The sequence below is a fragment of the Hydra vulgaris genome, chromosome 08, assembly GCF_038396675.1.
Source record: "Hydra vulgaris chromosome 08, alternate assembly HydraT2T_AEP".
NCBI lineage: Eukaryota > Metazoa > Cnidaria > Hydrozoa > Anthoathecata > Hydridae > Hydra > Hydra vulgaris.
Window position 1 is genome coordinate 52,910,537 of NC_088927.1, and position 27,841 is coordinate 52,938,377.

Genomic DNA, 27,841 nt, shown 5'->3' on the forward strand with positions numbered 1-27,841 from the left:
TGGCAAAATGAATGTTTAATAGTACAACTTTTAAAGTTTTATTGAGCTTTTATTGAGCTATTGAGTTTTTTTTAGTTTGACTATAGTTAAAATTATTGTCAATTTTTCTCTATTCAGAGTGTCAATTTTCAATGTAGATAATGAACAGAAGATTATGTATCATCAACAAATCAGTTATAGTCAATTTTCGGTTAATAATCAGGTTTTATTCAGAAATTAAATTACGGGGCCGATTATAGGCTACTTCCACAGAAAATGGGCTCCTAGCATTTCTGTGTTCAACGGTTGTTTCTTAAAATAAGGCATAGTTAAACCTTTAATTTTCTGATGTTAAGTTGTAGATAGGTCAAATATCCGGAAAATTTTTATGTTGTTTTTGGTTGGTTACAGCTAGTTGATTCTATCTTTTTTTAAAAAGGGGCCTGTTTTAGGTCACTCCCCTATGATTATTATTAAAGTACTACTAAAATTATATATGCGCAATAAATACATCAGTTTATCACTCATTTATATTTTTTTACCTCAATGTTGAGAAACTAACATATTTAGCCTTGATTGCTTTTTCTCATAAAGGATGAAAACAATCTTCCAAAAATACAGAGGATGCATGTGGTGTTAGTAAATTAAGTGTTAACTCTTTTAGCAGTGGAAACTTCTTTTCGTGTTTCTAATAATTTAAAACTTTAGTCATTATTTTTTTCTATAATCGAGTGATTAAAGAAAACATCATTTCCATGAACAGCTTTTAAAAAGGAGACTTGATCAGATTTTAATGCGTTTTGGACTTCTTTGTGCAACTGAAGAAGATTCAGTATTAATATTTCTTTCTCTTCATACAAATTACAATGAAATTTTTTTTGCGTGATTATGCGGTGGAGTTGTGCAAAATGACTTCTGACCAGATTTATTACCCTGCTTATCTGATTTCCACATGCAATGCATATTGCTCTAAAATCACAGTTATCATTAATTTAGAAAAGTTGTGAAACAAAGTTCGCTATTTTGAAGGTTTATCACGATAATATTTTGTCATTATAAAATATATATTTTAGGATTTGAATTACGTTATCCGGATAACGTAATAAATATCCGGGTCTTTAATATCCGGTCGGATAATGAAAAAGTGTTATCTGGAACATTAATACGAAAAGTGCTTTATATCTAAAATTAAAGTTTTTAAATATTACCGTTTAACGGCATTCTTTTGTTAATGGTATTGTTGTTAACGGTACGCTATTCTATTCTTTAAATACTTGGTATTTTCACAAAACATTTTTAAGCGTGAGATTAGCGCAAGTTTGGCGTAAGTTCAAAATTTATTAATTTTTGTATTCACAAAACTTGCTTAGCAGCCTAATACAAAATTTTTTTTTTTTTTTTTTTCAATTTTTATTTTAGGTGCCCCAAGAAGTCCTAACGGTCTTGTCACAGAGCACCGCGGAAGTGCATTTAACCAGGAAGTTCACGCCTCCTTCCTTACCGTGACGCGAAAATTTGTCCAGAGCTCGTTTCGAACCTGGATCTCCTGCTTATAGAGTAAGCGCTCTAACCACTGCGCCACGGCCGCACTTTACAACCAAATTTAGGATTTATTTTTTGTAAGTTCAACTCTCTAATTATTTTATTTACAAAACATCTTCAGAAAATGCTCAGCCTGATTTAAGCAACAAAAGTCATGTTTAGTTGAAGCTACCTTAACCTTGGCGTAACTTTAAAGTATTTGCGTTGCTCATGCATACTGACGTTTTTTGTTTAGATATGTGATAAGATTTTTTATAACTTGTGGTAAACATGGTGTATATGTTTCTATAAGTTATTATTTAGTTATTTGACTATAGGGGAGATTGGGGCACCTTTAACGTTTTTATGGTTTATGCTTGATTACTTGAAAACCCTTGCAGACAACAATACTATTTTTATTATTTTTAAAAGAATATTTATTACTTTATTCGGAACAACTAGCTAATTTTGGTCCAAGTAATATTTAGTAAGCTAGAACTCAACTTTATAACATCACCTACAATGGATCACGGTACCCCATGTATGGGGCACCTTGATTTGCACTATGGGGCACTTTTATCTTACATACAGTTTTTTACAAAATCAATAACAAGTTGGCATTAAAGCATTATTAAAAACACAGCTCTTTAAATTTCTGCCAAGAGATTCACATTTAAAGATTATTGAACAAGGTTTTTCATACGAAATTTTAAGAAATGTTTGCAAAAACTGAAAATTCAAAATCGAAAATCAAATGTCGACCGACAGGAGTTGTGCCACCATGCTGCATTGGATCTGGAAGCTTGCAGACAATATCATCTCTGGTAAACTGGTACAATTACTCACTGACAGAGATGAATTTATACGATTTTAAATTTTCTCTTTTCAAATATTTTAGCATTCGCACATTTTCTTCTTCACAGATTTGTCCAACATAATGAATAGCTTTCTTTTTTTTTATCAAATTTAACAAGAACAAAATCTTTTACATTCAGTGCATCAAAGTCAAAGTTCAGGTCTGATGATTCAAGAAGATATCGTTTCAAGATCATTTTCACTGTCTTCACTTTCAAGCGGTTGTAGGCGATGAATATTATCAGAATCATCGGAAAGTTCCATTGGTTCATCGTCTTCAACTGCTGGACTTGTATTTTTTTACATTTTTTTTTCTTATTTGTTTCCCGGCAACATTAGATCCAGATTCAATGTTTGATTTAGTAAAGGCTTTACCGTAAGCTTCACACACAATCGGAACAATGTTATACATATTCATCGGTCTGGTACTGCTGATTAGCCAGTTGCCGCAAGCGCCATTGTAATGCCTCTTCAGAAGCCCATAAACAGATCTGTCCAACGGTTGCAGCTTGTGACTGTAGTGTGGTGGAAAACTAAGCATAGTTATTCCGTTTCTTTTTCCAAATCGAGGACTGTCACAGATATATGACTCTCGTGGTTGTCTGGCATGAGAAGAACTTGAGAATCTTTCAAACCGTGCGAATGTTTGATAAAACGTTTCAACCACTCGACAAAGATATCTGATGTCATCCAACCAGATGGATTAGCAAATTTTACGCATCCGGCTGGACCATCTTCAATCATAAAATCTTGAAACTTCACCCTCGAAAAAACGAACAGTGGTGGTATCAAATTGCTGATCGCATTTAATCACACAGCAAGCTGTCATGAGAGTTCCTGATTCTGCAGATGTTATGCTACCTACTTGTTTGACACCTTTACTAACAATAACTTTAACAGGTTTTTGTACGGTTGTTATTCCTGTTTCGTCCACATTGTAAATGCTTTCTGGACCAAACTGATCACGTTCTCGCACTACCGGAATCTCCCAGAGATTCCGAAAAAATTCACTAACGGTGAATCTGTTGAAACCTGTTGCTCTTGCAAAGCTGGTGGCTTCTGGAGCTCGTAAAGATAATTGTAGTTTTCTTTTCATAAAGCTCTGTAACCAATCGATGCCTGCCACTTTGTTCTTAATCCATGAATCCGGACAAACTTTATTAATAGCAACAGTTATTTCATATGCTAATTGGCGCATTGTTTTCGTTGAAAGGCCATAGTTCATCTTCGAAGCTTGAAGCAAATAATTTGATAAGCAGTCTTCTTCTTCTGTGAAGACCTGTTGCGTATTAAATCTTGGTTTAAATGTAACACCCGGATTAAGTTTTTGCACTTTAACATATCTTTTCAATGTCATACGATCAATGCCAAACTCTCAAGCAACTTCATTGTTAGGCCTGTTTTTCAATAAAACTTCATCCACAGCTGCTCTCATTGTTTCGGGAGATACCATTCCTCTATCTGTCTTCCGAATTCTATTTCTAACCATTTTCAGTCAACACCAAATCTGAAGTTTTGAAAAAAAATCATAAACGTTTTTAGAATATGATACAATAGTTTTATATATATATATATATATATATATATATATATATATATATATATATATATATATATATATATATATATATGTATATATATATATATATATATATATATATATATATATATATATTCGTCACAAAAATGCAGTAACATAACAAAAGAACATAAGTAATAATACTAATTCAGTCAATCAATCAATGAAGCAGTATTAATTAACTAAACATGAAGAAAAACAACTTCAAACTAAATGAACGAGAAACAGTGACATAAATTTAGCAGCTACTTACAAATACAGACGCTCAGAATAAATTGACCAAGCGTCTACGCACGGGTATCGAACCCTGACACCAAGCGTGCATCACTGGTCAACAGCATGATCTTTTTCTTCAATGAGAACGGCATGGAAAACGTTAGACAAAAAATTACTCTTGTTCGCAATTATCTTCTTTAAATGTTTGATCTTTCGTATTGACAGTTTCAAATCCAGCGGCAGCTGATACATGTTTATGTCTATCAAAAATTTAACAAAAATTAAATCGAGTATTATTACTATATCTTGTTAAAATAATTTACTTTTTTATTTTTTATTATCAATTTTATTTATCTAGCAAATGGAAATATTTTTTCTTTGTGCAACGAATGCATTTCAATAGTTATTCGAATGTAATTAAATACAACAAATTATACGTATCAAAGTTTTAGTATGGGACACCTTGATCCTCAGATCAACCAGCTCCGTGTAAGAGAGATCAAGGAACCTCTATAGGTATACATCATGTAATAATGGCTGTATCTCGCTCATAAATAGCATTCAACGGCGAAATCATACCATAAAATATGCGTCAATGAAATACCAAGTGACTGCAGTTGATATTTTACAAATATTTAAAATAGTAATAAAAATATATGAATAATTCTCCTGTTTATCAAATTTCCCATTTATCGTGAAAATCAAACTTTTATTTCTTAAAATTCGTAAAATCGATTTTTTGACAAAACAACAACAAAAATAAATAGCCAGAAGTATATGCAGTATAGTATATGCTGTATATGCTGATAGTAACTTAAGACGTCACGCATATATAATTATAAATAGATGATGTAGCGCTAAAAGATCAATCTGCCCCACAGATTAAAGAGCCCCCAACTCCCCTACTACTTTTTGTTAAAGTTCAATAAAAAGTAGTTTTGTAATATAATTACTTCCGTAAAGGAAGTAGTTAAGATTTAAGTTATTACAGCAAAAGAAATCCGTTTGCACATTTTTTTAAAAATTCATTTACTTACCAATAAAATTGAACAAGTTACAAACTTATTTATAATTTTACAAAACTAGGATCGGCGCCACTTGCACAGTTAAAATCTAGTCATTGGAGTGATACCTTAATAAAATAAACAAATAAAGCAAAAATTAGTAATACAGATAGCGACCAAAAGAGATCAAAGCAAAATTAAAAGAAGAACAATAATATTTAAAAAAGCAAGTTTAACTGACATGAGAAATAACGAATGAATGAGATAACACAACGTTTGACGATCAGAATGATGATAGAAAATAAAAAAGAAAACAAAAGAATATTTTAAAATATTATGAGACAAAAAAAAAAAAAAACTTTAATAATAGCAACAAACATAAAAAGCAACAATAATAAAAATAATAAGCTAAAGATCACAAAAAAAATATTCGTCAACATAAATAATATACAAATGTTCACGTCAATATAAATTATGCACAATATTACACAACAGTATAAACAAAAATACCGTCTGATTATGTGTAAAAAGTACACATAATCAGACGGCATTGTAAACAGTACACAAAACTACAGGATAATATAAGCAATCCAAATAACATAAATGAATAAAACTTAAAAAATGTTATTTTTGTTTTCTTTTAATAACGTTACTTTCGAATTTGTCGCGAACATTTTTATTCTTTTAACTTAGCGTTTTGTTCTACTGTTTATTTGATATTTTTCTTCAATTTTTATTCTTTAATATTTTCATTGTTTTAACTTTATTTTTTTTATTTTTCAAATTTTCTATTCTAAACAATTTTTATTTATTTTTCTTTTGCTCGTTTATTTTACCTGCTCTTTTATTTTGCTCTTTTACTTTTCACCGTTAAAAAAATGCTTCATTCATTTGCGATGTCATAGCAAAGTGAATTAATATTGGGAATAATATTGGGAACATTAGCATAATATTTGTTTGTATGTGGCTACATTTAAATGAGCTGTAAGGTGTTGCAACTAAAACTTTTAGTTTAAAGGGGAAAAAAAAATTCCCAATATTAAGTTCAATTGAATAGTTTTATGTTCAATAAAGTATGTTTATAATGTGTCTATATATCAATATATTTTTCGATAAAAAGATCATACAATCGAGGTCATTTACAAATAGTTAAAACTAATCTTAAGTATATACCATGAAATAGCATTAATAATACAAATAATAATGATAATAATAATGATGATAAATTATAAGAATAATAAGAAAATTATATGATAATAAATCAATATCAATTTTAAAACAACAATTGAATATAATGCATAGACAGGAAAGTTACAAACAGTTATGTACTGACAAAATGTAACAACCTACCACGTAACTAAAACAATTACTGCAAAAAAAAAGTAACAATGATTTAATAAATATAATAATATTAATATCAATAATCATATACATTAAAGTAATATAAATATTTCATCAAAAAATAACAATAAGTAAACGTGTCACCTACACACACACACACACACACACACACACACACACACACACACACACACACACACACACACACAAACAAACATTTAGTCACGAAAAGTATAGAGTTTTCATAATAAATGAAGATAATAAAATAAAAAAGTAAGTTATCAAACAAACACATATAGTCTTCCAAAAATAATAAAATTTAAAAAATATTCTTTTTGCTTTCTTCAAAAGGGGAGAAATTTTTTTATTTTATTTTAATTCTTTTTAATTACTTTCCATTTTCGAACGTTTTTTTTCTTTTAACTATGGCTTTTTGTCTTTCTTTTTTCATATCTCATTTTTTTTTTGTTAATTTGTTTGATTTGGCTTTTAATTTCTTTTTTTTAGTTTTTGCTTTTTTATTTCTTTCTCTTTCTTTTCTTCATTCTCTTTAATTTTATTTTTCTTATTTTATCTATTTTTCTTATTTTACTTCTTTTTTTTTTTTTTCTTTATCTTTCTTTTTTTTAAATTTACTTATATAATTCGTTATAAAAAAGCGTCCGCTATTCCGGAAGTCCCTGCACTGTAACTGATGTAATATATATCTGGAAAACTTATAAATGTAAAATAATACATTTATATATAAATATATATATGATTTAAATGTTGACATCTTGTACGAGAGTGTATATATATATATATTAACTAATTTAAAACATCAGATAATTTGAATTCTCTCAATACTAAATAACTTATTTGAAATTTTCGCCGGATTATAGGCACCGGCATCATCAGCAAATAATATAATACTAGCAGAAAGAAACCCGTAATACAGGTTATGGTCGGTCTGTTACTTAATTTATAGTGGCTGTTTTCCACAATTTAAAGTTGAGTAATTTACAACTGACAGGTGATATCAGTGTAAGGCAGAACCATTTTCCTCGACATTACTAAGTTAAACACAATACGTTTTTAGTTACTGACACAAAAAATAACACTTCATCATGCTTTAAATTGACGAAAAAGTAAAGCTAAATTCTTGTTATATTTTTTAATTCATGAACTTTAATTAATAAGATTAATATGAATTGAAGGTAAATTATTCATGAGTTATTAATTTTTTGGTATCCCCTTGATACATGTTTCGTTAAAAAAGGAAATTGTCTTTAAAACGTTAAATGCACACAACTAAATAAATTTATTATAAATAACTAAGCAATTGAGTACAAATACGTTTCAAACAAAAAAAAGTTAATTTACAATCAAACATGTGTATAACAAATTAACTATACTAATCACATAATTTATACTTAGTTTTTTTTCCAACTCTCCTAAAAGAAAAAATAAAATAAAGCTTAAGTACTTGAAGTTTTAAAATTCCAGTTACAGTACAAATAAAAAAACTCCTATAAACAAATATCTAATAGCAAAAACACTGACTTAATTCAGTCTTCAATTCTGTGTCTAAACAATAAAAGCACTTAAATGTATAGACATTAAATTATCTACTTAACTTTTTAAAAATAAATTCACTCAACTAATGTAACTAATACCTTTATTAGATCTCTCTTGATCAACTAAAGAAAATAAATCTCAATTAAACTAACTTGATATAAAATAATAAAAAGCTGCCTTACTGAAAATTATAATTTTCTTCTCTTTATTATTGACGATATAATTTTAAGTAGGACCTAAGTTCTTGGGCTTATTATATAAAATAATAAAAACCTACTTTTTTACTTTAAAGTCAACAACAATATTTTAAAAACATTTTTGTTACTTAAAAATAAAAATCCTTTTAAACTTACTACCTCTCTCTTCATTATTTTCAACTAAACAGAAAAACAAACAAACAATTGATAGTAAATTTTCACTTTGGTAGTAAGTTATTAAGTAGATTAAATAAATCTTTGATCTATTTAATCTGCTCTAACAGTCTACAACTTTGTCATTAAACTATAACTATTTTCTACAACCTGGTGTAATTTAACAAAAATATATTTTTTAAGTAATTAAAAAATATTTAAGATTATAATATATAAGATTTTAAAAACCTGAAATTTTAAACCTACTTAAAAAAAACAGATATATTAAAAAGTATTTTTTTCCATTTTAAAAAGTAAAAATGCTTTTTAACTTACTTTCTCCAATAATACTGCTGTCATCTAAACAGAAAAGCAAACAAATATTGAAGTCGATTCTATCTTAAACCTCTTTAATTACTTCAATATTAAAACAAATATTTAATCTTTCTGGATTGAATTAATTTACGAAAATTTTCGTTAATATAATTTAAGTTAATATAAACATTCATCGAAAACGTAACAATACTAAAAAAAAAAAATTAACAATACTAAAAAAAAAATTAACAATACTAAAAAAAAAAAAAATCAAATTAAGTTATAAATTGCATTTTTAGCAAAATGTTGTCTTGGCTCTTAGTAAATAAATAAAAGCAGTAAGTTCCAATAATGAAACTACCAATTATTCATTTTTAACAATAGACACCAACGTGAAGGTAAGCCAAGCAGTCTATCAACACAAAACATCACAACAACAACACATAACAATAGAATATTAACACCCTTGATCCTAAAATCCAGCGAATATAACAAACCAATTTATTTTTTTTTAGTATTGTTACATTTTCGATAAATGTTTATATTAACTTTAAAATATGAAAGACAAAATTCGAAAACCAATTTAAAGTTAACTATATTTATCTTTTTACTAAACATATAAATACAGAAAAGTATATTTGCTTTTATATTCAATATTAGTTAATCAATTACTTCAAATTTAGGACATTAAAACGCCTTAGATTTAAAAATCAAGGTTGCATACTCTCTCATACACATTACGCTAAACATTAACAGACATTATGTGTTTCCAGAATAATTAAAAAAAGGCTAGACAACACAACCTAGCCATAAAGCAGTAACACCGCCTGGCACTAAATGCTGCCAAGTCACACCTCTGCTATAAGTACACCGCTTGGCTGGCAAGGTTATCAATCTTGCTCAACATAATCCCAAGTGACACAACTTTGAAAACATGGAAACAACATAATTTTAAAATATATACAACTATAAACAAATATGGTTTTATATAACACATGTAAACACATTTTATAACAATATTAAATGACAGATATATTTATCAAAAACTATGAAAAAAAAAAATTAAAATAATAAATAAAGTTATACATACAAGTACTCACAACCTACAAACAGTAAATTTTCGAAATGAAAATCTAAAGACTATAAAATAAGAACCTTAGAAAATATAACATTATTTGTGTAACACTTTTCACCTACCATACCCTGAATGAGATGTTTATCAATTTTGAAAAACAAACTATTAAATACTCTAGTTCTTGAACATGCAACATATAGTTGACAATGAGAAAAACACGGTTTTTTGAGATATACCCCAACTCTATCAAATGTTTGACCTTGACTTTTATTATTTGTCATTGAATAAGCCAATCTGACAGGAAACTGACGACATTTCAGAACAAAAGGTATATTAGAATCTGATGGAGCCAACTGAATTCGAGGAACAAAAACCCATTTACCACCAGAAACACCTGTCAAAATCTCTGCATCAATATAATTATTTTGAAGAGCACAAACTTTCATTCGAGTACCATTGCATAACTCAGCTTTGAGATCTAAATTTCTAAGTAGCATAATTAAACAACCAATTTTCAATTTTTAACAATGAGGTGGCATACCTGAAAGAATTAAGCTGTTCAAAAACTCAACAGGAGTTATTTCTTTCATTAAGGTCATCAGTCTCAATTTGATCAGCACTTAAATAAATTTTGACCTCACCCGGCAGACATTCAAGCACTTCTTCATTGATTGATAATGAATCAACATTAGTTGGTGTTAAAATCACACGTTTAGAATAATCATTTTGATCAGCATCTCCAAAAATCTTTTCAACAATCGATTCATTTTCTCTAATAATGCACTGATTTGGTATTTCAATGCCTCCTTTAAAAGGACTTTTGACAGGTATAGTTCCATTCCCAAGTTTTAGTAGCCACTGGGAAAATTCACCTTCCATCTTGCACTCCCCATCTTGCACTCCCCATCTTGCACTCTCATATTTTCAGTTAATGCAAACTTCTGCACCCATTGCCAATGCAAAGAACATTTTATACGCGATTCTACTATTTCAGCTGGTTGTCCTCTTTTCACAACAGGCAGAATTTGCCTGAAGTCACCACAAAAAAAAAAAAGATTTTTCCTCAGAACGGAAAGTTGTTGTTGCAAATATCTTTTAATAACCTATCAATTGCATTTAAGGCATGTTTAGGTATCATAGATGTTTCATCAAACAAAAACAAACTAACTTGTCTTAAAAAATGCCCGTGTATAGAGTTAGGAGTTACATTACATGTGCTATTATCCAATATTGGAACAGGAAGTTTGAATAAGCCATGCAATGTAGATCCATTTGTAAGAAGAGTTGCTGCTATGCCAGTCCATGCAGCTGTAGCAGATTTAAAGCCCCTACTTATGGTTTCAGCAATCAAATAATTATAAGTAAAGGTTTTTCTACTACCAGCAGGTCCATCCATGAAAAACAATCTAGAATGTTGATTTTCTACACTTGGTTGCTCATTCAGTGCAGCAAGGATAGCATTACATACATTTAATTAATTGACATTAAGCAACAGTCTCATTTGGTTGGCTTCGTCAATTGATTGTTGAACATTTTCATCAAAATTTTCTAGATTTAGGCGCATAAACTCATCAATAACTGGCAGATTGTAATCAGCCAGCATTTTACCATTTTGATTTATAATCTTTTCAATTTGATGAAAAGTAGCTTGTTCAGCTATTAGAAGTGAATGAGCTCTTCCATCATAAAAGCTTTGTATGTATTCCAGAGATGCAAAGGATTGTCAGGTTCACAAAAGGTCAAAATAATTGAAAACAACTGTTTAATTTGCTTTGGCATACGTGTTAAAACCGCCTCAGAAAGAGTATTCTGCCATTCAGTGTCATCTTGCAACAAAACTTTCAAAACACATGCTTCACGAAATGTTTCAAGGACAATACCATTAACAGTACGCACATCCTTCCACGATGTTGCACCTTTTGCTTGCAAAAGTAACAGTCTAAGAAAAAACAATTCTTCAGTTGGATTAATTTTATACATTCTTACTATCACCTTATTACCACCCGTTTGTCTAACCTTCCATTTACAATGTTTATCATCAAATATAAAGTGATAAGGAATGTCTACATACGAATAGCAATGTGCTCTTTCATTTTCAGTATTTAACTTAAACCATGCCGTTAGGTGCGTATCACGTTGAGCTGCACAATCTAAAGCCATTTGTTCTGCTCCTTCTCTAAACTACAATAATTGATTTTCAGGCAGATGAACTTTAAGGCGTGTATTAGTGTGTGACATATGACTTATTGGATACTCGAAAATTCGCCACAATGCTTCAGGTGCACTTACATAACAACAATCTAAAAAAGAGTTTACTTTATCATGATTAATTTGTTCATTTATTAAAATATTGGCACAGTCGTGATCCTTGTATATATATTTGTACAAATATTTAACAGCCTTAACAGACATGCAAGTATCAACATTAATGTGAGCTTGATATTTCTTTGATAACAATGGATTGTAAGGTACCACCCAGCAGTTATCTACATTGTTACCTTTAATATTGATAACCAAATTATTATCACAACATCTATAGCGTGGATAACCATTATGAACTGCTACTGTCTTAGCATTAAATTCTTTAGGATAGTTTTTGCTGCACACCCCATCTTTTATGCAGGGAGAATTTGGATTCAGAATGCCGCATGGACTGTGAATCTTGCAAGTTTTAACGACGTCATAAGGGTCTCGATTAACAATCGGATCTGGAATTTCTGGAGATATTAAATTATTAATATCATGAGCTGTTTCAAACTTATCATCATTTGCAAAGTGAAGTAAAATATGAACATGTGGCAAACCACACTTTTGAAACTCAATAACCTGAACATGTGTTACAACTTTCCCTAATACAACCTGCTTAAAAATGTTATTGAGAAGGTTATTTAATTTGAGTTTAAATACTCGAATAACCAAGTCTGGTCTATCATTTGCTGTCTGACCTGGATATAAATTTTCAGTTATCTCGCGCCATTTTGGGTTGCAAGTGAAAGTAATAAAAAGATCTGGTTTACCATACTTTTTGATTATAGCCATAGCATCTTCAAAGGTTTCTTTTAAAGTCTACATAAGTTGATGTCAAAACAACAACATGCCCTGGTCTAACATTACGATCATTTCTAAGGTTGTTTACATGTTCGTGTAAGACATCATACTGCTCACTGCTGAAACAGCAATATGCTGTTGATGCATATATGTTTTTTGCCATAAAAGAGTGAAGAAAAAAATTGTCTAACTGAAAGTTTATAATTGTAATACTGAGATAATGTAACATGATTTCTAACCAATGTAGCACGTTCAGGGTTGTGAACCAATTGATTATGCCAACCAGCATCAACCCTCTGAAAAAAAAGAGGATAAACCATAGGATCTAAGTTGGCAGACATACTTGATATAGTTTTAAGAGGATGACCTTTTGGGTAAATAACAACTTCCCTGGAAGCAGATGCAGATGGTGCACCATCTTCACCAATAAATAAAACTGCAACTTCATTATGTGAAGGGAGATTATAGCGACGTCTATCTTGCCCTTCAAGTAAAGACATTTTTACAACTGACACTGAGCGACTTTCTATAGCTGCTCTACGAATTTCTTCATCTTCCACTTCAGCCATGTTTTTGAATGCAAGAGCAAATGGGTTTTCTTCACTAATAATAGTTTGCAATCGAAACATTAAATCATTTAAGCAAAGATCATTACCACATTGTTGCATTCTAAATTTACTGCTGCAAGTGGATCATAGATGTATAGTTGACAATATGTCGGCGGAACATCTTGATTTGGTCTTAAATTACCAATATGATGAAAAACTTGACCTTAAAAAACCAAATTCTAAAACATGGCAGCCCATGATTCATGGCTGAACTACATTAGCTTCAAATGAAGCAAAAGAAATACAGGCATTATAATTTCTAATATATTTAAAAAAATTCAGATTGGCATTTCTATCTGCATAGTTTCCTTTAAATAAATTTCTAAATCTTGTGGAAATGATGAAGGTTGCAACAAAACTACCTTTCCATTATGGCAACATAAAAAATATGTTTCATCAGGAAATTTCTTACCACCACAATGCTGACAAATATAATTCATTTCTCCTAAATAATTATAGTCTGGAATAGTATTACTTCTTGCTATACAATGCATTCTTTCGTATCTAGCAGCAATTCTCGCATTTTGTTGATTATTAATTTCATCTCGCCTCGTTCATTTCTGCGACGATTATTTTTAACTCATCTAACCAAGCTCTCTTCGTTTGGGTTCGAATTATTTGCTGCTTGCTGAGCAGCATTTCTAGCATTTTGTCGATTATTAATTTCATTTCACCTAAGTCTATCTCTTTCATTTCTGTAACAATTATTTTCAACTCGCCTAACCAAGCTCTCCTCATTTGGGTTCGAATTATTTGCTGCTTGCGGAGCTCTTTCATTTGTGCCACAAACAACTTGCCTATTAACATTTCCATTTTCTAAACTAATATCTGCTTCTAGCCTAATATCATCCATTTAAACTTCACTTTTAATTGAAAGTAGTAAAAAAAAATCTTAAGCGAATCCTGAAGATTGCTATCTTTCCTATATAATTTTTTTTCTACTCTAAATAGCACACACAAATAATAAAAATAATCTTATGACTTTAAAAAAAAAAAAATATATATATATATATATCAGCTAGGAGATGTTTGAAAAAAATTAGCTTAGCAAATAATAATTTAAAAAAATTATTAAAAACATGCAATGCTAATAATAAACATACTGCTAACAAAGAAAGATTAAAAAAAAACGTTGCAAACCCTTTGTTGCAAACTTAAAAATTATTTCTTCAAAAAAATTATTAGCAAACGTTTTTTTCAAAAATTCACAAAACTTTACAATATATCGTTCTTCTATACCACATTAATACATCATCTGATAAATCTAAAATTATATAAATGAATAAGTAAATAAAGAAGAAAAACATTGCATACAAAAAATGAAAATCAATGCACTTTATAGAGAAAAGCTGTTGTGATTTAACAGAGTAGTAGTTGTAAAATATTATTATTTCATGTTAGCTTTTACAAAACAATTTATGCTGGAACATCATGATTCCAAAATATTTATAGCATAATCATATAGTAAACAGTGCTAAAGACAAAAAATCAAATTGAGATTAAACAAATTGTATATATGGCAAAATAATTTGTATTGGCTTTAGTGAATGATTAAAAGCAATGATTTTAAATAACATTACCTATTTACCATTTTTAACAATAGACACCAACATGAAGATAAGTCCAATGTCTATCAAATCAAAATATAACAAAAAAACATCACAGCAACAACACACACGAATAGCACACACCATAAGTTAATATAAAATGTATATAACATAACTTAAGTAAGATAAAATTCATATTTAACAGAACTTAAGTAACAATATTAAGCAAAATGTTATTAAAATACATTATTATGTAATTTTGACACTAAACACTATCGTGTAACCCTCTGTTATAAGTACATCACTTGGCTGGCAAAGTTGACAAATCTTACTCTACACGTTTACAAAGTCACAGCACTTTGAAACAACATAATATAAACATATGTACCAACTTTAAACACAATAAATGTGTTTAAATATGTATATAAGGTTAAATATATACCTTATATACATATTTAAACACATTTTTAAAAATAATTATATAACATATTAACACATACACAAACAATAAAAAACACTTTACATTATCATAAAAACACATTGATAAAACAACTATAAAGCACTTATTACCACATACACATATATATCAAAAAAGCATAAATGCAAACAATAAACGTGTACAAACAAAAAATTTAAAAATGACGCGAGAAAATTTAAAAAGATTCAAAGTAAACAAAATATATATTTACAAACAGTACTCCTTACCTTTTTTTTCATAAGAACTGTAATCCTCATAACAAAATTTAACCTTTACGTACAATAACATGTGACATGCCATTTCAGCGTTGGCACAAAATTTTAATTTAATTTTTCTATATTTACTAAAAAGAACAAAAATAGTTAATAGCATCACAGAAATTTCTAAGTAGTAATAACCATTTTATGGAAATAGCATTAGTATAACTTTAAATAACATCCATACCCCTATTTTCCTTCTAAAAAATAAAATAATAAAACTGCTAAAAGAAAAGCTAAAACAAACAAAATATAAACGATTTAAAAAATTAAAATCCTTTCTACTTAAAATCCTTGCTACTTCATCTAATAAAAATTTAAATCCTTTCTACTTTATCTAATAAAAATGTATACACAACTATTTTATATACTTACTTTATTTTTAATATGATCTTAACGATGATTACTTATCTTAGTATGATTCTTTATGTAATATATCTAAACTAATAATTAAATTTCATAAGGAAAAAAGTTTCAACTCGCATTAGAGATCTTTCTCAAATGACCGCATGCATTTTGAGAACACGTTCTTTCAAAGCATAACTAATAAAACGACATTAAACATTAAACGTTTCTGTAGTATTAATATTAAGATTAATATTAAGATAATTACAAAAATTGTGACTGTTAAACAACAACAAAAATTTTTAAATTTTGACATCACCTTTATAATGGCTTCTTTTACTTGAGTATGAAAAAAAAAAAAATGAAGTCCAAAAATTTGTTTTAACATATTGTCCATTGTCCAAATTCATACCACCGTACATTGGAGAACATTGATGTTTTTGTATCTCCAAGGCTTCATGGACTTTTCTTTCAAATTTTTTATCCTCAACTTTAAGTGTTTCTGCCCTATCCCATTCAATATTCTCATCGCAATCTACTTTATACAAAGCTAATGCAGACTGGTTTAACTTGCCTTCAGTAAAATGTTTTTGGTATTGTTGAACCCTTGTTCTTATTTTAAGTTTTGATTCACCAACATACACTTTGGAGCATTTGCACTTAATTAAATAGATTCCAGGTTAGCTGTTGCGTGCTAATTTTGATTTATTTCTAATTAATTATAAATAATTTATTTATAATTCCACCATATGACTTCTTTAAATTCTCAATAATAGATTAAATCTGTCAAATATAAGTATTGACAATTTCAATATCTTCCATAACTTTTCTTTTTGCTTCCATTTACACTAGTTTCTCTACAGACAAGGCTTTTGAACATGGATCATCAATATACTTCTTTCTTGCTTGTTTGCAGTAATCTAAATATTCTTTTGTTATTTTAATTTCATGAGACATGAACCCATGAAATGTGAGGTAATCTTGGATTGAAAGTAAAGAGATTATAGTGTCTGGGGACATATTGTTACCGATCAGACTTTTGTTGCTGCTAAAACCACATTCAACTTGAGCTTGTTGGTGCGATAAAATGAGGACAATTTTGAAAATCTGCTTTAGATTGGCATACATCTTTAAATCTGTGTATTTCCAAAAAAAGTAGTCTTTATCAAAAGTCAAAAATACATCGTTGTTATCAACGACCTCACTTTTACAGGACCAGGAATATTCTTTTTTAGCTAAATCACCAACAGAAGCTCTAATTTTCTTGAAAGTAACAAGCTTCATCAACAGTTTGTCAAAAAAATAATCAAATCTGTGATATTCAACCATAAATGCGGAAATACACACCAGACAGCGAGCAACCAATGAAGACAAAGGGCTTTTCAATAATATAGTACACATTAAGAAAAGAAAATCACGTATTTCCTTTTTGAACTTGTCAATTTGAACATCAGTCACCTTTCTCTTACTCTTGAGTTGCTGGAGATAATACTTCAATGAAATACTAAAATCAGGGTGATTCCATGTCAAATCAGCAGGCTCATGTCAATCATGTTTTGGATTTTGATAAGTTTTTTATATGTTATGGGGTTTATAAAAAATAAGAAAATCTGAAATTTGGAACCTCCAACCCCTTAGGGTTCTTGAGATATTCAGGATTCAATTTTCTTATTTATTTTGACTCAGCATTTTTTGCAAAATACATTTTTGTTGTTAAATTGCAATAATAGAGCCAAATGAGGTATCATCCTGAAATTTTGTACATAGACAATCTTGTTTTGGGGTATTTCGATGGTCAAAATGATGGTCATCTTTTTTTAGGCATTGTTATAACTTAATATATAGATATCAAACATCACTATTAATAAAAAATATATTACTGCATTTTTCAACTTTTCTAAATTTTAAGTAAAGCTGATATATATGCTGAGTCAGCATAAAATTTGTTGCAAAATTATTTATGACAAAACTAGCTATTCTTAATTTTATGTTGTAAAAAAGTATTAATAAAGTCTTTTTGAGGGCAATAATAAACTTGAAATTTATTTATATTTTTTTTGTGCCTAGGGTAGGTTCTATAAATGAGTAGGGGGCAATTAGACTTCCCTCCCCTCCCCAAAAAAAAAAAATTATATATATACATTAATTATAAAATTAGTTAAATTTTCCAAATTAAATATTTTTCCAAAATTGATAATTTTAGAGGCCTTATGGAGCAATAATTAGAAAAAATATTTTTATTTATTGAAGCTAATTTTTTTTTGTAAAAGACCAACATTTTTTTAAGTATAGAAACTTTACTAGGCTGTAATCCAAATGCATTTATAAAAGACATTTTTTGTAAAAGGCTATATTTATAAAAGACATATTTTTTTCTTTTATAGACAAAACCTTTTATTTCCTCATTATTATATTATTGCTTCTGATTTCATGCTGTAAATATTAGTTTCCTGTTACTTTGCAGAATTTTTATATTTACTTAATAAATGTTAAATAATTACTATATGTTCTGTAAATAAAATAAAAATTAATTACCCTTTAATCATGTATAAGAGGAAGTCATGTTATTATATGGCACATCCATTGACACATCCAATTATATGGATATTTTAATAAAATGTATAAATAATTTACTATAAACTAAATAATGTTAATGATATTTCTATAAAATATTTATTTTGTAAAATATTTGAAAACTAGATTTTTTGAATAAATTTAAAAGTTGAAAAATATGTAAAAGTGTTCTATTGGATTAGAATGTAATGTTGAATATTACTAGCAAGAAGACAAAGTCTTTTAGAACTATCGACATTTTTAAGTGATGAAAAACACAAGTTATTATGGAGAGCTGGTTTAATTGATTGTTGAAAATTCTTTACACTAGTTTGCTATTATCATAGAGTACACTTTGGAGTTGCATTTGAAAGAAAATTTCAGAAATGCTGTAATTTATTTAAAAACCATGGAAATCGAAAAAAAAGTGTCAGAGGCAACTTTATTATTATTTTCATGATAAGAATAATTTAAATAGTAATTAAATAAACTAAAATAATAATAAGACAACAAAATTCCTTTTTAAAAAGAAAATTCAAATATTTTTATAAATTTAAAATTTGTTTTTTAAAATGATAATAGTTTTTAGAAATAATTGTTTGTTTGCTTTTATAGGAAATGTGAAAATACCGCTATCAATAGCAATAACTCTTAAAACACAAGATGTTCCTGTTGTACCTGGATGGAAATTATGCAGTAGATGTAACATAAGGTTACACAAAGTTACCTTATACAAAAGGCTAGAAAAGCTAAAAAAAACGCAGAGAAATTTGTATAAACCATCATCAAAAAACGGAAAGTCGCTTTCCTATGAAACCATTGATTTTATCAAAGTGACGAGTACACACAAATGATGCCTGGAAAAAAAAGATTTTGTCAGTATAGAGTACAAACAACACATGCAATAAAGACTAATACTTGATGATGAGAGTATTTTGATTAAATTAAAAAAACTCCATGTAGCATTTAAATCGGAACACTAATTTAAATGTTGGATTTTCAAAGTTTTGCAGCCTTTGCCCAAGATGGTGTGTAACCACAAACTTGTCTGGCACTCACAATGTGTTTGTGTCTGTATCTATCGTCAGAATGTTAAGTTGTTAACTGATGCTCTTAAAATTGACGAAGACTATAGGAATTTAATGGAAATGATTGTTTGCAATCGGAATAATCTAGAGTGCATGTTACATTGATGTCTACTATGTCCTGGTATTACTGCTTTAAGAGAATTCTTAACAGCTAAGTTTGACTACAGTGAAAAAGAAATAACAATTAATCAATGGGAAGGTACTGATAGAACTACACTGTTCAATCAAAAAGTCAATATTGAAGATGTTATTGACCTTATACAATAAAATAGATAAACTTACATCTCATTCACTTATAACTAAAAGTTAGGTCAAGTGCCTCAAAGACTGTAAAGAGTTTTTAAATCACAATGAGTGTATAATCAGGTGACTTTGCAGAGAACTTTTAATTTATTGTTCAGGATGAGGTGCAAAGTTACCACTAGAATAAACCAAAATGTACACTTCATCCTATTATTATATACTATAAATCAAATGGTAAACTGATATCTTCATTTCATCTATCAGTCATTTTGCTTTCTTTCTGATGAAGTTGAACATGATGTTTACTTTGTATATAAAATACAACTGCTCATTATCAATAACATTAAAGCAAAAATTCTACAAATTAATAATATTATTAATAAGTAATAATATTAAAAACTTCACTGATGGATGTGCAGCACAATATAAAAACTTTAAGTACTTTTATTAATCTTTGCCATCACAAAGATGACTTTCATATTGATGCTGAATGGGTTTGTTTTTGCCACAAGCCATGGTAAATCTGCTTGTGATGGTATTGGAGACACAGTAAAAAGACTAACTGCACAAGCCAGTTTAAAGAGGACAATGACTGGACAGATTTTAGGACAATGACTGGACAGATTTTAGAAGTAGATAAGATGTTTGAATTTTGTGTAACCAATATAAAAAACATTCAATTCATTTTGGTTTATAAAATAGAAATAAATGAAGTTCTACCATCATTACAATAGTTTACTATGAGAAGAATTTTGCCAGGAACAAGATGCTTCCACTATTTTATACCAATTAATAAATATACAATTTCTTTTAAAAGGATGAGTCAACAAACTGATGCTCATACATTTAACCTTGTGCAGATACCAAATGAGCTGGTTGTGCAGCAGGTCATATATAATCATATGTATTATGTAGCTTGCAAGTATGACAATTTTTGGTGGATTGGAATTATAACCAAAAAGATTCAATTTGGTCCCATCCACATGGTCCCAGCCCAAGTTTTATTTGGTCCGCAAAGGAAGATATGTGTTGGATCCCATAAAAAATTAGCAAAATCCAAAACATGGGCTGATATTTCATATTTTTTATGCTGTTTTGACATGAAATTACCCATCAACCTTGCTGGTTGAAAGCCGGTTTGCGCAATTAAACAAATCTATTTTTAATAAAAATATTGCAGTTTTGTTATTTAAAAGAAACATCTAATCGAATGAACTTCGCATAAAAGTTGTCATTGGTTTATCAGTTTGAAAAGAAACTAGAAGAAAAAAAAATAGAAAGATTGAAAATAACATTTTGTGATTTTTTCTCAAAATTTTAAAAATAATATAAAAAGAAAATCTCAGAATATTTCTATACTATCTATATTGTTCGACCACATAAAAAATCCCTTGCAATTTTGCTATCTGGAAATATCAAAGCAAATTGTTTAGACTTATTCTCACTTGATCTAAAAGAGTATTTGCTTTGAACAATATTTAAACACCAAATTAATTCAGCTTTTAAAACTGCTACTTTCTGAAGCATATCTGAAATGATATGATGCTTTGATGAGGTAGGCTTCTGTGGTACTGATTCCAAAATTTCTTTGAACAAAACAACATAACCCTCTTTAGGCAATCGCTATATGTGCTTCGTCCCTCTTGCATGTACATCAAGAGCCTTTATACCCATGCCTGCTAAAAAGAATGACTTAAAACAAACTTTGAATCTTGCAAGACTGAGATTTTTATCTTTCTGAAATCAAAAAGTGTAACTATCATTATTTAACCAAATGTTCCGGAAACTACTTTTATATTTAGGCATCTAAAGGTAATTAGTGAAAAGCATATAACAATCTTTTTATATGAAGTTTATTTATTATCTTGCTAGTGGTTTATTCCCTAAAGTGTATATAAATTTATAGCTGTAATTAAGTGTGTGTATATATATATACATATATACATATATATATATATATATATATATATATATATATATATATATATATATACATATATATATATATATATATATATATATATATATATATATATATATATATATACATATATATATATATATATATACATATATATATATATAGCTTTAATTAAAAAAGAGGGTCAATAAGTACTCAACAAATACTCATATATATATATACATATAAATATACACATATATGTGTGTGTGTATATATGTATACATATATATATATATACATACATATATATATATGTATATATATATATACATATATATATATATATATATATATATATATATATATATATATATATATATATATATATATATATATAGCTTTAATTAAAAAAGAGGGTCAATAAATACTCATCCCTTATAGCATAGTGTTCACTTTAAAGAATACAAAATAAAATTATTTTAAGAAAGTGAAAGTTAAATACAAAAAGCCAAAAAAAAACCATTAAAAAACTTACTCTAATACTCAGAGGGCTGATACATGATATACATATATACATATATATATATATATATATATATATATATATATATATATATATATATATATATATATATATATATATATATATACATATATATATACATATATATATATATAAATATATATATATATATATATATATATATATATATATATATATATATATAGATATATATATATTTATTTATTTTAAGTTACTATTTGAGTTGCATTATTTGCAAGAATTTTGGCCATTATCCAAACAATAATTGAGTACAAATATCCTAATTTAAAATTTTTTTTTAATAACGAAACTATGTCTCACAAATTTTTTTTTTGTGCATTACAGATAGCTTATTCACACTTATAAAAAAGGTAAAATTGCTACCTCAAGGTAGAATACATATACAGTGGTGGCCAAAAATTAAAGACGACTCATTTTTTTTCAAAATTTATTTTTAACCTTAGTATAATTTTATTTTGGAAAGACGTATCAAAAAAAGAAAAACATTTTTAGAATGAATTTTTATTGTTTTTCATATTTATTATAAAAGAATTTATAATTTTTTTACAAAATAATGTTAAAAAATTAAAAAACTGACTAGTAAAAAGTATAAATGGAAAAAAAATTGGACAAAATTTAAAGAAAATTTAAAGTTTCAAAAATATTTCAAAAAGCAATAAAAAAATAATTTAGAAACGTTTTTTTCCTCCATTTTTTTCAAGCACTCTTGTACTCGTTCTGGCATTGATTTCATTAAAGTTTTGATTACTTTATCAGGCACATTTTTCAAATGATGAGAGATAGAAGATTTCAAATCTTCCAAATAGTAAAGTTGTTCTTTACCAAGCTTGTGATCAAGCCACAACCATAAATTCTCTATTGGATTCAAGCCTGGACTATTGGCAGGCCATGGAAGCACTTGAATTTTATTAGAATTGAACGAATCGCTAACAACATGCGCTTTATGACACGGCAAATTATCTTGCTGGAAAATAAATCCATCTTGCAACTGCCATAAATCAATGCTAGGAATAAGCGAGTTTTCAAAAATTTCGATGTACCTTTCTTTGTTGAGTCTACCATCGAATAAATGAAAAACGTTAACTCCTCAGGCACTCATACAGGCCCAAATGCCTATTGAACAACTGCCTTGTTTTTTTCGTTTCAAAATGCATGATTCATCGAACCTTGGAAGTCTACGCAACATTACGCATTCGCTTGGAAGTCTACGCAATATTACGCGACCTTTTCTGTTGTCTACCTCAACGTTCATTTCATCACTAAAGACCACACGGCTCCACTGATCTGTTGACCAATTTTTATGTAGTTTGCACCACTCTTTCCTGGCAAATTTTTGTTTTCTATTTAAGCGTGGTTTTTTTGCAGCAGCACGCCATAAATAATTCAAATTGTAGAGGACCCTTCGCACAGCTCTAGGGCTTGCTTTCAGACCATTTGATAGTGTCCATTTCGTAGACAAGTCTGTAGATGACGCTTGTCTGTTTTCTTTCATTAATATCACTAATGAGAGAACATCAGGGTCATTTGAAATTTTATTGCGTCCAGTCTTATGACAAACATCAATTGACCGGGTCTCTTTGTATCGTTGAATTATGTTAATAATGCAAGAGTGAGACCTTCCGAGCTTTTCTGCTATTTGTCTGATGCTATAGCCTTCTTCTTTTAATACAAGAGCCGCGTATCTGTCTTTTTCTTCGATCTTTGCACACGTTTTTGCAATATTTTTATATCCTTATTGCAATTCAAAAAATAAATGTTTATTTGATATCGAAACTCAGGTTTAGACATTTTATTTTATAGCCAACGTAATAAGCAATTAAGACAGTTAAAAAAAATAATGAATTATTATTTTTAATAAGTGAAAATAAAAGATTTGAAAGTGGTCGTTAAATTTTGTCCAATTTATTTAAAGAAGATTTATAAGTACTCATCAGTTTTTTAATAAGTTAAACGCTATTTAATTAGAATTAGATTAAAAAAACTATACCACTTTAATCCGTATGTTTTAATTAACAAGGTATTAAAAAAAAATTTAATATGTCAATTAGAATCTTCTTAATTTTAATTTAAAGATTAAGAAACCAACTAAAAAATGAGTGGTCTTTAATTTTTGGCCACCGCTGTAGGATATGCACATATTAGAATATGTACCTTTAAATATACAAATATTGTTCCTTAGGTTACATATTCTACTATGTGATATATCTTTAGTAAGGTATAGTTTTCTACACTTTATATAGAACATAGCTTTAAGGTAGAAAATTGTATGACAAATTATTTTATAATACAATTTTCTACCTTAAAAGGGTGAAAATTACACCGTTCAGATACATCCCTCTGGAGGTTAACAAAACCTTTCCTTTCAGATAAATCAGGTCACTCTAACAAACATATCACTTTAGTAAAAAACATCACCTCTGACAACTCTTTATTGATCAATATTTTTAAACGCAGCAGTGCCATCTTGTAGCACAAACTTAATACATTTATTTTCTTGCTTTATAGACCCAGTTGATGCAGATATCAAAAAATTTATTGATCAACCCAGTATAGTAAACATAAAGAAAAAACTTAGTATGTGTACACATAGTTTCCAGTTCCATCAAATCACACCTCATGATATTACAAAAATAATAGGGTCTATAAATAATAAGAAAAAGACTAGTGGTGATATAACAACTTATATGTTAAAATCTTATATTGTTCACTTTACGAACAGTCTTACAGACTGCATAAATAATACAGATTACAGATTGCATAAATAATAGTATCTATGATGGTAAAAACCCATCATTTCTAAAAATGGCTGATGTTATATTATGTTTTAAGAAGAATGAGCCAACTTATAAGTCGAATTACTGTCCAATTAGTATTTTACCAGCCCTTTCTAAAGTTTTTGAAACTATTTTATATGAACAAATTATGATATTTACTAAGCCTAGATTTGATAAACTTTTGTGTGGTTTCCGAAGAGGTTATGGTACTCAACATGTCCCTTTTTTGTTACTTAATAAGTGGCATGATTGTATTAATAATGGAGGCATTGTTGGACATATGGATCAATATTAATAGACCTCTCAAAAGCATACCACTCTATCTTGCATGACTTAAAAAATTGCTAAATTTGACTAAATTAGTCTGTGGTTTTTCGAAAAAAATTCGAAAAAAATTTCGAAAAAAATTCTCTTGCTATCCTATATTTTATGTCATAAACAAAGGGTAAAAATCTTCTGCCTCAAATTGGGTGCTCGCTTCATAAAGGAGAGGTTCTGGGTTCAATTCCCACCACGTCTCTGGTAGTACCGTGCTCAACTCATTTCTTCATGCAGCGCCCTTGTTTATCAAGGTTCGTGTTTCGGAGTTATAGAGTTGAAAGAGGGTTATACCACAAATAAGTAGCCTCCTCGTTTGTAGTGGCCTTCTCGACCTTGTGTAGGTTAATTAAAAAAAAAAAAAATAAAAAAAAAGAAACGCCTCCTAAAGGCTCCATATATAATGATTCATGCTGTACGTTATATAGAGCCACCACTCTCTGGAACACTCTAAATAGTGAGACCATGTCCACAAAAAGTCTTGAGGTGTTCTAATAACACATCAAGAATTGGTATGGTAATAATTGCAAAATTATTTGTTTTTTTTTAAAAAATTTATTTCATACTGACTTATATCTTTAGCTAAGACTGTATTATTATAAATATTTTTTCTTAAATTGAAACAATTGTAAATTTTCATGACATTTTTTTTTTTTAATGATACAATTGTAATTTTTTATGACATTTATATGTGTGTGTGTACTGTCTATAAAGTTAAATGTGTTGATTTAAATTAGTTTTAGTGTTAACTAAAACTAATTTAAATCACGTAAAAATCAATTGAAATAAAATTTTAAATTAAAAAAAAACAACCTTACTAAGCATATATCATATATTCTACCCTGAGTCAGAAACTTTTATTTCTTTTTTTTGTGTGTAAATTTGTGATTATTTGCTTCATTATAGTAATGACTTTTAATTTCTGGCTCATGATTGTTAATTGGCTACTTTTAATGGAAAGAAGGGGCGGTAGAAAACAACAGTAAATCACGAATGCCACGTTATTTAATATTTTTTTTCCTCTTTTTTCTCTACAACTTTTGAATCAGTTAAAGAACTGTTGATTTTGTTTTGATATGTGTAATATAGATAATTTCTTATCTTAATTTGTATTAAAATAATTAGCATATTTGCTATATTAAAAAGGGAATGAGAAAAGAACATGAGACGCACGCCAATTCTTTAATGCAAAACCATCTTTCAATGGCAATATCAAAATTGGACGCACTTGAAAACAAAATTACGTTAACAGTTGATACACTTGAAAATAAAATTGTGTCAAAAGTGAATGCACTTGAAAATAAAATTATGTTAAGAGTGGATGCACTTGAAAATAAAATTATGTCAAAAGTAGAATCACTTGAAACCAAAACTGTTTCGAAAGCGGTTGCACTTGAAAATAAAATCACCTCGAAAGTAGAATCATTTGAAAACAAAAATGCATCAGAAGTGGTTGCACTGGAAAATAAAATTACATCAACAGTGGATGCACTTAAAAATGAACTTATTTCAAAAGTGGATGCACAGAAAGATGAAATTTTGTTACATGAGAAAAATTTGGAAATAATAAAGGCCTTTCTTGCAGTTAAAACGGTAAGAAAATGATTTAAATAAAAATGTGTTTTAAAGTAGATAAAAAATAAAAGCCAAAAATTGACAAAAAAATATATGTAATAATCAATTACTTACTAATTGCATCCAGCCGTGAATGTGTTTTGCTCAGAGTTGAAAAGTAAAACTTATAATATTTAATATATTAAAATATTTAAAAAAAAAGAACATGCAATAAAATAAAATTATTAGAAAAGATTGAAAAAAAAAATTTTTTTATTTGAAAAAGACATATAGTTATAATTTTTGAAGTTATTTAAAAAAAAGTATTCTTGGGCAATCAAATTAATTGTGTAAAGTTCCAATATCAAAAAACGTTTTAGGAAGGGTAGAGGGGGTCTAGTTGAGCATATTTTACTAAATCTAACAGATCTCATGAACATTGGATCGGACTTACATTATTTTTTCAATATTAGAAAGATAATTTAAACTTCTAAAAATTTGTTAAGAATAAAGTATAGTTTTGGATTTCTTTTTTTTTATATATATTGCCTAAATTTTGCAGAGCTGTTCAACCTGCACAAGCGGGGTAGGTTAAGCAATAGTGTGTAGCAAGTTGAAAAATCAACAAACAAATGAATATGTATAGTACGAAACTTGGGTGAACCATCAATAAAACTTTTATTAACATGAAGCGTGTGTATAGATTATTAACTTTTTGATTTATACACTTTAATGACGAATGTAAAAAAAGTGAAAAACTTTAATAGT

At 28.3% G+C, this 27,841-nt stretch overlaps 1 protein-coding gene and 1 long non-coding RNA gene across 2 annotated transcripts in view; one reads left to right on the plus strand and one right to left on the minus strand.

The window, feature by feature from the left end:
- Nucleotides 1-27,841, plus strand: part of LOC136083960 (TNF receptor-associated factor family protein DDB_G0290883-like) — a 135,887-nt gene that overhangs the window by 86,810 nt on the left and 21,236 nt on the right. The window contains exon 4 of the mRNA XM_065803918.1: nucleotides 26,666-27,112. Within this exon, the coding sequence (XP_065659990.1) occupies nucleotides 26,666-27,112 (447 nt within the window). The remainder of the gene's footprint in view (nucleotides 1-26,665; nucleotides 27,113-27,841) is intronic.
- Nucleotides 2,121-18,302, minus strand: LOC136083961 (uncharacterized). Its single transcript, XR_010640241.1, has 7 exons — nucleotides 15,701-18,302; nucleotides 8,739-8,762; nucleotides 8,409-8,429; nucleotides 8,151-8,174; nucleotides 5,188-8,061; nucleotides 4,188-4,410; nucleotides 2,121-3,862 (listed from the first exon to the last, which is right to left on the minus strand). It is a non-coding gene; the product is annotated as an uncharacterized LOC136083961 (long non-coding RNA).